The 15,335-nt window shown below is 41.6% G+C and overlaps 1 protein-coding gene across 5 annotated transcripts in view; it reads right to left on the bottom strand.

Moving 5' to 3' along the window:
- hdac4 (histone deacetylase 4) overlaps positions 1-15,335 on the bottom strand; it is a 163,587-nt gene that overhangs the window by 57,030 nt on the left and 91,222 nt on the right. For all 5 annotated transcript variants that reach the window (XM_027164464.2, XM_027164465.2, XM_047814509.1 and 2 more), the window contains 4 exons: positions 13,105-13,334; positions 10,029-10,179; positions 4,298-4,418; positions 1,783-1,901 (listed from right to left, as the gene is read on the bottom strand). In XM_027164464.2, the coding sequence (XP_027020265.1) occupies positions 1,783-1,901; positions 4,298-4,418; positions 10,029-10,179; positions 13,105-13,334 (621 nt within the window). The remainder of the gene's footprint in view (positions 1-1,782; positions 1,902-4,297; positions 4,419-10,028; positions 10,180-13,104; positions 13,335-15,335) is intronic.

The raw sequence follows: 15,335 nt of genomic DNA, 5'->3' as shown, positions 1-15,335 counted from the left end.
GTGTGCAGGGAGCCTGGACCCAGCTGCACTGCAGTACTCTGACAGGTCCATTTCCAGCATGATTAATGAGAGCAGTGGCCTAATCTCAGGCAGCCTAAGGTGAGTGTGCAAAGGAAAGGCCCTTAAGTGCAGCTCTCCTGCTGAGGGGAGCAGCTCAGGACCTCAGGCTCTGGCTGCACTCTCTCAGGGCCTTGTGTTGGGCGCTGATCTGCCTTATTCGCCGGTTCACTCGTAATAATGCTTAGCAGCTGGCAGACATCCCGCTGCAGTACCTAGCATAGTCACTTCCTCAACCGCAAACGTCTGCAGAAGCTTGGGCTGAGCATAACGAAGTAGAACTGAGTAGAAGCCACAGACATCAGTCACAGAAAACCTTCTATTGCACAATACAGCCAGACATCCAGCTATAAATAGAGAGTCAATAGGAACAATAACTACCAATCTCAGGAAGAAGCATTCGGGCCCGATGTCATCGACCAAAGATGGCAGTTTTGCTTGAAATGCAGAAGGAGGAGAATTAGGAAATAGTGCAATAACTTGAAAACACAAGTTTGTGGCATTCTGCGATCCTCTTGGACCATTTCACTTCCCCTAAAAAGCAAATTATTGCCACTGTGTTTAAGAGTTCTCATCAGTCTGGTGCATGGACCTGTCAAATCACAGAGTTGTGCTTGGCCAATAAGATACTGGCAAGACTCTGATAGTTGTAATCAGGTAAGTGGTCAACATAGATCACAGCAGACGTATCACCGGTCAGTCGGTTCCTTTCTTGTAAAGTAAATGTTGACAATCTTGGTTAATCCAGTCACAAGAGGACTGTTACAGCTGAACAGACAGCCATTCACACATGGTACTTTTAAGATAACCAAACCCACAGATCTGGCAACGCTTACACTTTGACATTGCTGAGAATGTGCTGTTATATATGCTGCAATGCAGCTACATGGATCTCTGACCACTTCTGCAAGTGGTTTAAGTGCTCAGGTCACAGGTGCTTGAGCCAGTCCCATGCCTGTCTTTAACTTAGTATGCTTGTGATTTGTGTTTTGTCTTCTAATGCTAAAGAGTACAAGACAAACCTGCTGTTCTCCAAGAATCTGAGTAGTCAATATGCTGTAAATGGAAAAGAAAAAGAAAGAAAGAAGGCTCAGGTAAGTGAAAGACACATCTTTCTGAAGTGTTCCCCGTTTTTCTGTCATCAGTTGAGGGAAAGGTACTAGTTCTGGAAGGCTGATGGAAGGTTTAACAGAGACAGACAGAAAAGAGAGACAGGGAGAACATTCCTTTCTGGCCCATGGCTGTCTGCCTCCCGATTTAAACTCTGTGTGATGAAAAGGGTCGCTCTTTGCCTTCCAGGATTGATGGCGGAGCCTGTCATCGTAGCAAAGTTGTGTGTTACCAGACAGCTGGGATAAAGACATAAAGACATCGAGTTTCTACTGGCTGAGTCCTGCGCCTGACCTCAAGCCTCCTTACACGGGTTTTGCATCATTACTTCAGTTTGTTTGGATTTATGCTTACATGCAACACGAAACCGAAAGAAACACTGTGTGTTGTGGACAGAAATAGAAATGGTGCGAATTCTTCATCTAGCAGTAAACCTCACGCTGACGGTGAAGGTTATCAGTCGTGAGGATCAGTGTGTGGGAAGTGAGACAGAGATCAAGTTGTTTGCTGGTCTGGAATCAGAATCAGAACGAGGCTAAATAAAGAAAAGTCAGTTCTGAGTGGATCAGAGGAATATTTGATCATTGTTAACGGTGGCGCAGGAGGTTAGGTTACCTGTCTTGCGGAGTGGAAAGTCGTTTTTGGAATCGTAGAGTCCCAGCACTGGGTGGTTGTAAGTGGACATCCCTGTCTGAGGAGGAGAACTCTGATCCAGTGAACTGTGCTGGGTTTTCCTGTAGAAACACACACAAACATGAAAATTGAAGGCTGTTTAATTGCTCCCTTACATACTGTCTCGTTTTTTGTTTTTTTTAATTCATGAGCATTATTTTTCCACTCGAGCTCCGAACCGAACGGCGAGTTCAACCAAAAACCCAAAGAGTCAACATCACCTTTTGCAGCCAGACAGCCTCAAACATCATAAATTTATCCAGAAGACACCCTTTCATCTTCTTAAACTAATATTATTCCATCCCCAATACAGGTTACAAATCCAAATCCTGTAAAGAAATCTAAGCTTCCCTTCAGAAAAATAACTACAGCTTTTAACACACGGGTATTTATGGCTTGTTATTTTTATTTCTTTTCTTCTCTTTAATTTCAAAATGTTCAAAGAGTTTGAGTAGAGGCGGCTCCGCGTTGCACCGCTTCTGTGCGCTATATTAGACGAGCAATTTGGAATAAGTGTTCGAATCAAATATAAAGAGGGAGTGCAACAAGCAGAGGCTTCTCCGCTATGGGTTCTATACACTACTCCAAATCGCAGTAGACAGCAAAACAACAGAAGCAAAAAGGTACATCGAGGACGCAGACACCATCTGCACCCGATTTTGAAAGGACAAAAAAAAAAAAAAACACGAGGCACGTTGACAAAACAAACTGTTACACTATTCACTATTATTCAGTCTAGCAAAAATGTACAACGCAAATGCAACACAAATTATGACCGAGTTGTTATTCCGAACAACTACATAATTAATGTTGCTTGCAAAGCAACATTCTTGTTATTGTGCCGGACAAAACTTCGGCACGTAACTTGTCACGCAGCTTTCGTCCTAGTCCCATGAATCAGGTGTCAAATTGACCGGCTCATTGAGGAGAGGTGTGCTATGACTTTTATAAGTGAACGGAATTCCGGAATTCCCGGTACGGAAGCTCAAAAATGGCTTTTCCCCCATAGACTTCCATTATAAATTTTGGAGGTTTATAACTCGGCAAGTTTTCGAGCGATTTACACTGAACTCGACCAAAGTTTTATTTCAGTAGCAACTTTTGTCCAAAAGTATTGGCACCCCACCACCTATTCACTTGATGTCACGTTTAGCCCCGCCCCCAAAATAAATGAAATAAAGAAGTTAGCACAACATGGACATGTCATGTATCAAAACACTCAGCCCGATGAGGGGAACTTGCCATGTGCAAGCACCATTCCCATTTTCTTCAGGAAATGTACATTCTAGTTTTTATTGTTATTTCAGTGCAGTACGAATCAACACACTCTCCCAACTGAATAAATGTTAAGAAGCAATGCTGCATTATATAATAATATACCAAGAAACCGATATACCGATAAGACACGCTGATTAAGGGAAAAAACAGATAATACACACCATTTACGGTGACACCTTCACAGAAATGAGCTTTCTGCAGCACAACAGTGACCTCACCTCGGAGACAACATTCACAAAACGGCTGCTTTCGGTGCCAAAGCGGGCGATTTGGCACGCACCCAACCCAACCTACTCACTTTGCCTGCTTTCCCATCATCTAAAAAAATATATAAAATAAATAAATAATCTGTGTGTTCAGCAGCATGAGTAATGAGCTCCTGGAACCTGCTGCAATTAGAACAAATGACTGATGGTTGAAACCAGTCGGTATAAATTTTTTGATCCATAAAACATAAGGCTTTCGCCTGTAGGCTGTCTTTGTTAAGCCGCAGGTGTTGATGTAACTGAGAAAGTGAGATAGTAAACAAGGCTTTACTGATACACTCCCATCATGGAGAAAGCAAAGCTGAGATGTTCTGAGAGTATAGTGACGTGGACAACGCCATCTTGTTCATGCTGTGTGTTGGGAAGTTATCTGCTCTCTCCCAGATACACGTTCATAAGAAAAAAGATAAACGGCGAAGAAGAAGAAAAAAAAAAAACAACAAAAAAAAACAGAGCGCTCTGGTATGCTAATATTCATTCTCTACACAATCCCTCGCTCCTTCCTCACACTTTATCTGAGCCTGACAGATAACGAGTGCGTGCGTTTCTTTTTCGAACCTGCTGCTTAAAACAAAGTTCTTCTTATCTTTGGCTTTGCTCCGCAAATCCTTTACAAATTTCAGAACAATCTAGAAACGCTCTCTTTCCGTCCTTTTTTTTTTAAATATACTGTATATCTCTAACTGCTGACGTTGGACTGATTAAAAAAAAAAGTCAGTAAGTAGACAGAAATTTCACTCAGGTCTCTGTTTACTTATGTCCCAGGTCGTATTCCTGTAAATCACGCTGGCTCTCTGGCTCAACCCTCCCCTAGAAAATATTCCTATTTCGTACCTTGCCTTATTTGTGATTTCTGAGTGGAGGTGTGGAAATGTTGTTGTGAGAAGGAAGGGGGAAAAAAAAAAGTAGCTTACCAGTAAGAGTAACGTGGGTCATTGGGCATGCAGTGGTTGAGGCTTCTCTGGGCCAGGGCTTTCTTCTTATTCAGCACAAACTCCTGAAGACGCATCTTCACCTCCGTGCTCGCCACCGCACCTGCCAATCACAGAACAGTGTTCAGAAACAGTGCCCCGCCTACTTCGCTATTTCTGTGCAACCGCCGAGTGCTGAGAGCGACAAAAACCCTGTGCTAAGTTTAGATTTATCTCTCATTACTTTTATTGTAGGAAGATGGCGTGGTTTCCCGCACCACACTTTAGACTCAGCTTTGTGTTGATTGATGGAGCAAGTTTTTAAAAAATTAAATAAGCTTGAGCTCAATAAAATTTTGATACAAGGGACAATATATTTCATTCACTAGTTTGAATATTTTGCATGTATACGCATCTTTACAGTGCTTAAAGTGTGAAATGTGTGCTAAATGACTCCAGTGACTCAGACTAGTACTCATACAACTATATAACAGCTCCTGCCAGGAAAATCATTAGCTTAAATAATCACTTCTGACATGCTCAGAATCAGTTATTAAAAACATGTCAGTCATAATGCCTATTAATCCTATTACATGTCGACCCTGATAATGCTGTAAATCACAGTATGACTTATACATACAAACAGTATGACTGTTGACAGTAAGACAACAAATATTTAAAAAAAACAAAACAGTATGGATATCTGATGGGGGGGGGGGTTACTGTGTTACTGTATTACTGTGTTGTGATGATCTTGCTTCTCTGAATGCTGCTAGTGGATGCTTGAAGAAGGGAAGGGAAGGGAAGGAAAGGAAAGGAAAGGAAAGAAGGGGAAGAAGAGGCAGAAAAAGAAGGGAAGAAAGGAAAGAAGGTGAAGAAAAAGAAGAAATTAAATTAGGTGAAGGAAAGAAGGAAAGGAAGGAAAGAAAGGAAAGATGGTGAAGGAAAGAAAGGAAGAAAGGAAAGAAAGGGAAGGAAAGAAGGGAAGAAAGGAAAGAAGGTGAAGGAAAAGAAGAAATTAAATTAGGTGAAGGAAAGAAGGAAAAGAAGGAAAGAAAGGAAAGATGGTGAAGGAAAGAAAGGAAGAAAGGAAAGAAAGGGAAGGAAAGAAGGGAAGAAAGGAAAGAAGGGGAAGGAAAAGAAGGGAAAAGAAACAAGGTGAAGGAAAAAAAAGGGAAGAAATGAAAAAAGGTACAGGAAAGAAGGAAAGAAAGGAAAGATGGAAAGAAATGAAAAAGGAAAGAAAGAAAGGAAGGAAAGACAAGAAAGAAGGGAAGGAAGGAAAGAAAAGAAGTAAGGATGGAAAGAAAAGAGGGAAGGAAGGACCCAAACTAAGTATCCATCCATCCTCTATACATCCATATCCACGTCACCGCTGTGGTCCTCACCTGGTGAGGTTGAGGTTACAGTTAATGCCTGGCCCTGTAATAAACCTGGTGATGTGAGCGTCTGGAACACAACACCATTATAACCTCGATGCTTCATGACTCACTCCAATGTGTTTTGAATTTGAAGAATTTAAATCGGTTTATCTGAAGAGCAAGTGCACAGGATTGCACTAGAATATGAACCATGCACCAGAGAACTGCTAGAGTTTTACTTCTAACTGTTACAGTCACTGGGGACTCCTTCCAAAAATACAATAGAAACATGTCCTTAGAGAAAACTCCACTGTATCAATACTATACCCATATTTAAGCAATGTGTGGTTCAAATATATCTCTTTCAGCTGATATTTAGCATAAATGCACTCTACTGTGACAATTTAGTGACATCTCGGATCAATATGGCCTAATTTCTTAAAATAAATAAATAAATAAAATCCCACAATGAGAAAAAACCTGTATATTATTTGACTCCATACGCTGTGCTGCTTTATTGAAAATCCCGTACAAATATTCTGAAGCTCTTCAGGTTGAAATAAATGGCTTAGCCTACTTCGTCTACACATGTAAGTACTGTAGACTGTAGCTTGTTACTGTTGTAGCTCTCAAACGATTACTTACAATAATGCTTTTGAAGTTTATTTGACGTTCTATATATGGTTTGTTTGAGTCTAACGGATTTAAAGTAATTAATGCTTTTAAAAACTCCATTAGCTTGCTAATAATCCAGCTTTAAATGTACATGACATACAAATCTTATATATTGGGTTTTTATAATGACTGATGAGGAAATTCGAATGTCGAAAGTCCTCTAACCGAGGTGCTTAAGAGTTGCCACACTTGTGTACATGATATAGTGATTCACTGTATCTGATTGGATCTGATTGAGACACACCCCTAGACCTGCTTCATAGCTGCTCACATTGTTTACGAACGCCACTCGTCCAATCAAACGCCACTCGTCCAATCGAATTCGTGGACTGGACCTAACTGTTGTAAAAATGGTTCACAATCCGTTTCCTGCCAAACGACTGCATGTAAAACTGTTAATATTAGAATAAAAGCATTGTTATTTAACTTCTCAGCTGTACCTAGTGTTAAAACTGGCATCCAAAAAAAACATAAATAAATCAACCCACATTTTCTGACCATTCGGTGTTACATCATATAATCAGTAGTATAAAGAAGTACTTATACAGTACTTCCTTTTCTAAAATTGAAAACCAAATTATAATGTTACACCAAAGATCTAAAGAGCTTTTGCTCCACCACACTGCTCCGTTAAATGACCTGCTGTGATTTGTCATAACCGCCATCACGAGACGTTTACTGACCAAGGTTGCAGGCGTCACTCAATGGTACGATAAAAAGTGCTCGAATTTGCACGAAATTACCTAAAAACAAGAACTAAACATTACTGGCACTTCAAACATTACTTCAAATTTCATTTTGACAATCATAATGGAGCTCTGCAGAAACCTGGATGTAGATTTGTATTCAGACTGAGCAACAGAGGCAAAGAAAGTTCCCTGAGGAAACCTTTAGCGGGATTAGACTCAAAAGTGAACCCGTCTCCTTCTGGGTATAATCCTGGGTATTGTTTTAAATGTGAACAGGAATCGTGTGAAGTTTCTATAAACTAAATCCTCTAAATCCTTCCTCTACAGCTAGCAGTACAGTGTAGCGCAGATTCGGTCAGATCGGCACGTCAGGGGTTTTTGGGCTAAGGTTTTTTTTTTCTCTTTAATGTCACTATAAAAGACAGCGAATTCTTCGAACAATACCGCTGAGACAGTGTCAGTTAAACAATGCTGTGTGTTTTTTCTCTCTCTCTCTCTATAAAAAGAGTGTTTTCTCACAGCTCTCCCTACAATTTCCACCTTTCCCATCATCAGTAAACAAGCCTCCGGAGACCTCTGCTAGCTTCACACACCCACTCGGCGACCCACAAACTTCCTCCACCAGGCAACACACGCTTGTAGCCAGCAACAGGTGAGCGAAATTCTCAGGTGGCGGATAAGAAAGCCAGTGTTCGGCAGTAGGAGTAGTGAGGAGGAGTGTTCTTTCTAATCTCAGTGTCTCAGTGGGACCTGGAGGCTACGTTGGCACATTCACTGACATACAGCTTGGAGGATTCTTGCGTTCACACTGCAGCTGTGACAAGGATGGGAATAAAAGTGAGAAATAAGCACTGGAACCGGATGCTGCTCAGACAAAATGTAAAAAAAAAGAAATCTCAACAACCTCTGCTCTCAAAAGTGTCCCGAGGTCCACTTCCATGTTACGGGCCTTTATCGCATACGGCTAGCTCTTGGAAATGTTTGGCTGTTATATACAGTATAAGTCACACATCTCTTTAGCTGATGCGCTCGAGCCTACTTCAAGGATTACTGATAGCCGACATGCAAAAAAATAAAGTTCTCTGTTCTAGTCGGTCTGTCAGCAGACTGTATTCGTAATCAAATATGAAGTCCAGAGGAAGCTGTAAAATAAAGCACATAATCTGGAGTGGAAAAGCAGTAGCATGGGAACCTGGAAGTTCTATATTTGAACACAGACACAACGACCTGTTTGTTTGTGTCTGTGTTCAGCATTAAATATTTTTGTCATGTCACACTCCACAGTAGTGTTAATATAAAGCTGATATAAAAGTAGACACTGTGGGCTTTAAGAAGTTTAGTTTTTCACAAATATTTCTGTTTTTACCAAAAAAAAAAAAAAATCCTGAAAAAGCAAAAACTGTTCTATCCTGTAAACGGTGATCTCGAGCTCATTTCTGCACAAGTGCTGTTTATAACAATCTAAAATGTAGCCTTTGTCCCCAGTCAGTAAAATTCTGTGTAAGATTATCCTAACAGAGAGCAAAACAAATCCCAAAACAAACCCACTGAAAGCCAACAGACTCCTGACTCATTTCAGATCAGACTTGTGGTGATAAAATAATTCCTTTGTTTACGCTCATTCGAAATGTCTGATAAGACGAACACCGGTGTGCTGCTAAAGAAAGGGTTAAACGTCCTGAAAGAAACTGCCGTCAATAGCTAAATAATTCTAGTTGAGATGTAAGAAGAGAATATCGCAGCTCTTAAGTCTTTTAGTCAAGGCCTCGAGCACCACTGAAAACTACATTAAAAACTTTATGCATTATATATTAATGATAATTACATTCATGTCGATGTAATATTAATATTTTAATGTATGTAATGAGCTAATTGGCTTTTCACATTATGCTAGCTATTACTTTTTTTTTTCTGAGTCATATTTCTGTGGCATTGTGGCTCAAGCGGTTAAGGCTCTGGATTGTTGACCGGAGTATCGAAAGGACCTTAAGTAACCCTCTCTGCTCCAGGGGCAGTGTATCATGGACTCTTATACTGAACTCTGACCTCAACCTACAAAAAAAAGATGGGATATGCGAAGAAAGAATTTCACTGTGCTGTAATATGCAGTATATGTGACAAAATAAAGGCTTCTTCTGCTTCTTCTTCTTCAAACACTGGGCCAGGCAACATGTTATAATGATAATTATAGCTCTGATAGAATGTTACGGGAAACTATACTTAATGCTCACTTTATCATCTAAATATTTATTATGGAACACTTTGTGGACTTCTGCTGTTGTATCGCTTCATCCTGAGGGTTCGACATGTTGTGTGTCCTGAGATGTTTTACTACGGATGTAGAAGAAGCCACCATGCATTCGTCACTTATACATTATACATTAGTAACTTTCTTTTTTCTTGCATATCACAGCTTGTTAGGAAGTTTGGGTGAGAACGTGGGGTCAGTTATAATATAGCACCCTGGCGCAGAAAGGGTTATGGGCCTAGTTCTAGCTTCTGGCAGCTTTGCAGTGCTGGGGCTTGAACTTCCAACCTTTTGCTCAGAAAGCCAGTGGTTATTTGAACTACCATAGCCTTCCTGCCATTCACCTCTGACCTTTCTCATCAGCGAGGCATTTCTGCCTGAGGAACTGTCGCTCACAGGGTGTTTTTCACACCATTCTGTGTGAACTCCAGACATGGTTCCCAAGACATCAGATACAAGCGTCTAACCTGGCATCAACAACCATGCCGTAGTCAGCGTCTCTGAGATCACACGACAGGATTTTATACACTGCGTTCTGCCATGTGATTGGTTGACTACACAAATTATACAGTACCAACACAGTGCTTAATAACATGGCTGGGGAGCATGATAGTAATATGAGACAAGTTATTAGTTTGATGTTTAATATGAAGTGGAATATAAGATCATATAAACCTCTATAAGTGTGTGTGTGTGTGTGTGTGTGTGTGTGTGTGTGTGTGTGTGTGTGTGTGTGTGTGTGTGTGTGTTTATACACTTACTCTCCTGGCCACGCTCCTTGTTTTTGAGCAGCTGCAGTTTCTGCTCACGCTGCTGTTTCTCCAGCTCCTGCTCACGACGATGCTGCTCCAACTTCCTCTGGTGCTCCAGCAGCTCCTGCTGATGCTTCATAGCCAACAGCTCCTGCTGATGCTGAGACAGACAACAGAAGCTTTCAGTACATCACACTCTGCTTTACCATGTGTGTGTGAGAGAGTGACTGGGCAAATCTCTAAAAGGCTCGTGTTCATTCTCGGTACTTCACGAGCAGTAGAACCTGCCTCTGATAGGAAAGACAGCGAGCGAGAAGCCGAGCGAGTGAGAAGCCGGGCGAGTTTTTTAAATGCACTATACTGCACAAAAGATCAAGTGTGCCCTTTTCTAGCTTAGTGGAAGCACAAGCAGTGGAAGTGCCATTGCCTTTTACAGGCAGACCTGAGCTCTGTGTTCTGCATGCCGTCCTCCATTGATGTGGCCCTTGGGCTTGTTTAGCACTATAAATAGCAGCAGAGGTGTGCTCAAGGAGAGACTCTGGACAAGCACAAACTTGTGGCTGCTGACAGATACTCAGCAAAGTGCGACAACACAGAACAAACACCTTGGAGTGTGAATGCGCTAAGAGGACGACTGGAGCGAACGCTGCTGCTACTGTGAACAGACACGTCTTTTTTGTCTCCCTCTGTTTATATTTTTGAAGATGTACGAGGATGCCAGGTCTTCACCCCACTCTCACAAATGTATTCAATCAAGTCGGTCTGCTGTGACTACTGAAGCATTCCACAATAGACCAGATGCAGTTTATATATAGTCCTTCGCCAGACAGCCAGGAGCCGTTCTGCAGAAGTTCTGGGATTTGAACTCAGAACCTAGTAGTAGAGATCACTGGTGTCTAAAGACAGCCTTCTAGCGCTAATGTGCTTATGGTTCCTAAGAAGCACAGAACATAACATGTAAATCATACAACATGTTATAGCTCAGTAGTTAAGGTGTTGGACTAGTGATCAGAAGGTCGTGAGTTCAGATCCTCGGGCCACCAAGCTGCCGATCCTCAGATGCTCAGCTGTATAAATGAGATAAACGTAAGTTGCCCTGGATAAGGGCGTCTGCCAAATGCGGTGAATGTAAATACTACCAAATTTCACACTGATATTTCTGTGTTTGTGTTTAAATAGTCAAGAACATATAGATATATAGACATATAATGGTGGTGGCTCTTCTGAGTTTATATAGCTAGAACAGTTAGCTTGTGCTGCTAATCTGTAAACTACATTGATTTGCTGCAGTGTGACTTTTCTTTATTTGATATACTGGGTATTGATTTCAATCTTTTATACTGTATATGTTGTGAGAATGTAGGGCCCTTAAAATGGGGTCACTGACCCAAGTATTTTTGAGAGCCTATGTTTTAGTGACCATAGTGTCTAGGACACACAACTAAACTCTGCCTGATCGTATTTTTGACCGGTATCTTCTTGCCTGTAAAGGCGAAATAGTTGCCGTCCGTGCTAAGTTAGTTCGTTTCTAAAATTTCAAAGGGTAATAATCATACAAAACCACAACTGAGTTTCCATCCCACCCATTTCATATCCTGTGGACGGCTCTTGGCCGGTCTCAGTTGTAATATTCTCTGCTGTTCCTCTGGACATTTCTCATTTAACTCTGCCAGATGTCACACACTGGCTTTGTTTACATCAGTTGAGAGGCTTGTGGCAGAACATTTTCTTTCTCTTGGTTCTTTTCAGTTTCTTTTTGCTCCATTTTGCCTGCTTCTGCCTTATGTGTTGGACTTGGATGCGAGATTCTATTCTATTATTGGAGTTCTATTTTTTGGACTCATCCTATGTTTAAACATGAATAACAACAGAAAAGAGCGATAGTACGCATTCACCATTAACACTGAAACTGCATTGTTTGGTGCAATTTGTTTTGCATTCTCTCGACTGTGTTTTTCAGCGCTGTCTTACTGCAACCGGTCTCCTTTCTTCTGGTACTCATCAACACGGCGTCACCACAAAAAGTGCAGGCACTACATCACTCAACACCCTCCATCTTTTCTCTGTCCACTGCTTGGGTTATTTATAGCCCAGCCAGAACTACTGCTCTTCTATTGGACAGAATTCTCACAGTGGTAATGCAGCAAAGCTGAGGATGTGCTGAGCTCATGGCTTCATGGAGTTTCCCCAAGAACAGGGTTACCACAGCAGACCTCCTCTCCCCTTCACCACATTGCACTCCTCTACACACTTCCCTTTCCACAGAACACTACCATTAAGCCCAGTATGCACACAGAAACACATACATGCACACACACACATACTCAGACACACACCTTTTCCACAGCACACTCGCCTTCTCCTGAGCACATTCCAGTCTGTAATCAAGAGCTTTATGCTGAGGCCTCACACAGCAAATCACTGACAGCAGCACAGATTCAGGAAACCACAGTCTCTCTCTCTCTCACTCACACACACACGCACACACACACACACACACACAGCTTTCATACACACAAGGACACAGCTTTTAATTTATACACCAACTCACCACACACAGATGCATGTATTCACACACATTCACACACACACACACACACACACACACACACACACACACACACACACACACACACACACACACACACACACACACACACACACACACACACACACACACACCTCTCTCATTGAAGCCATACACACAAGGACACAGCTATTATACACCATCCCTACATACACACACGTACACAGACACACACAATTGGAGTGATAGACACACATTTCTTAAGACATATCCTTTATGTAAGCCTCTCAGTTTTAAGTGGTTTGTTAAATAAACAAACTTGTCACTTTATAAAACAAGCTACTAATGTAGCTACAGTATATACATGAATAATAGTCTATATATTAATAATATCTATTAAAAAAAATAAAAAATCTGAATCCCATTGTGGTGTCTGTAATGAAATCATGAGGTGCCTGAAGATTCCTTTCACTACTACAGACTATCCATGAGCAGCCAGAAGCAGAGCGGTGATGAGCAGTGACAGAAAGAAAGAGGAGGCGTGTGAGAGTATCTCACCTTAATGTGCTCCTGCAGCTGGACTTCGTGCTGGCGGGAGAGCTGCTCGTGCTGCCGCTGGAACTCGGCGATGAGCAGCTGCCTCTGGATCTGCTGCTTCTGTTTGAGTGCCAGGAGCTCCTGCTGCAGCTGCTGCTCCCCAGACACGGGCAAGTGCTGCTGATCCACACGCAGATCCATCGGGATGGCAGCAGGGGGAACGGGAACGGGCAACACCGCACTCACATCAACTGCACACAGACAGTATCACGCATCAATGCCTTCTGTGCAATATTATGCTTCCAGCAGAGTTTGTATAAAAACAAACAAAAATATCTACACATATATAAGATATATAAACATCAACACAAGTAATGAGCTGGTAGGCGTGGCCTAATATTTCAATGACCATGCTTGATTTACAAGTCCTCCAAGAGAGAGACTGCAAGGCATGACAACAGAAGCATGGAGGCTTGTGCAGGTTGGAGTGCCTTGCATGAGTATTGACCCTCTTCATCTTGCTACAGTCTGAAACTGAAATTTTATGTCATGAATGTGCAGAAAATCAGCAACGGTTTCCAAAAATTTGGGGATATTTTCCAAGAAAAATGGATGAAAAAAAAAAGGATCCAGATGTGTACACTTGATAGAGATGCATGCAAGAAGACAAAAAGTGTTTCTACCACCAAGCACCGACCCAGGAGTGAATACCTATAAACAAATATCTACTTTTTAAATATTAGATATACTGTGTTATAAATAAAATCCCAAAAGGGTCCAGGTTGAAATAATACAGAAATCTCCAAGGGAGCAAATACTTATGCAAGGCACTGTGTATATATACACAACTGCTGAATAATCATAGCCTCCCTTTCCAGCACCATGTTGCAGAAGTAGGCGAACCGTGGGATTTGTTTAAGGTAAAGTTTAAACGAATGCAATTTACATTGAAGAGGAGAAAATTCGAATGAAGTAAATGCATTATTCATATTATGCACAGCAAACTGAGGCCCGCAAGACCAACATTGACCTGATTAAAAAGCAATCACTGATTTACGTCCCCTGGGGCTGAACTAAAAGCATAATTCATCAAACAGAATTCAATTAGCAAATCACACAGCGATATGTCAGGGCTCTTAAACACTAATTACAAAAGAACCGCAAGGAACGAATGTTCTGAGGACAGGTAGCAACCTCGTGCTAGTCTTTTGCAAACGGGGTATCGCAGGTAAATATGACGGTGATACACGTGCTTGTACTGACATCTACTGTATTTATCAGCCAAAGTATAATTCGGACAGGGTGAAGAATATACAGCTGAAATCTGCTTCAGCCTTTTGAGTGACATTCGGTATTGTAATAATAAGAAATCCAGTTGAGAAGTAGACAAAAAATAAAAAATAAAAAATGGTGACCTTTTGGTACGTAATTCCAAATCGGAGATATCGGTTCAGCTATACGAGATGACGATGGTGCTGACGGTGATATTAGCATGGAATTTACTGCTGTGGAACCTCATCTGTTTGAGCAGGATGTACTGATGAGGAGCTGAAAAAGCCGGATAGAGAAAAGGACTAAAGTGCTGCTGCATCACTCTCTTTAGTAGAGACAGCTATGAATTCACATCTGCACCACAGGCAGTGAAATGGCACTGTGTGAAATTTAGACAAAGTGAAAAAATGTGCTGATAAAAGTTCTTCAAATCCAAAGAAGGACAATTCAGAATTTCACCATTAAAATATAAGCATTCTTCGAGTGAAGCTGTCATGAAAGTGTGTTTTTCCTCTACACGACTGCTATGGACGCAGTCAGGCCTCTGGGTTTGTGGTTCGGGACGTCACCCGCTGCTAAAGCACTACAGACACTTCAGAAGTGAGCAGAGACCCCCGAAGCCATGCCAAGATCAGGGTCACAGCCCTTTTTTTGTAATAGCGCAGAGGAGTAAATGATCCATTCATTCCTTATGACTTAATAAAACCATATTCGTGACGCAAAAGAGGCCTCACAAAGGGTGCATTGAGTCACGGGGACTGGAAGAAGTCAACCGCACCAGGCTGGACAGGAAGCCCGAAAATGAACGACTTCCCTCGGATATGCTGAGAATAAGTATGTTTTTGCACTTTGAGACACATAAAATGGGCAAACGCTTGCTTTCAGCTTGAGCTCGAATCCCAACAAAGGCAAGCAAGCAAACCAAAACAAACAACTATTAACACTAATTAACGTGCCAGTTAGCTCCCCGCGGCACAATC

Source organism: Tachysurus fulvidraco, chromosome 6, assembly GCF_022655615.1.
Source record: "Tachysurus fulvidraco isolate hzauxx_2018 chromosome 6, HZAU_PFXX_2.0, whole genome shotgun sequence".
NCBI lineage: Eukaryota > Metazoa > Chordata > Actinopteri > Siluriformes > Bagridae > Tachysurus > Tachysurus fulvidraco.
This window is presented reverse-complemented; position numbering and strand designations above follow the sequence as displayed.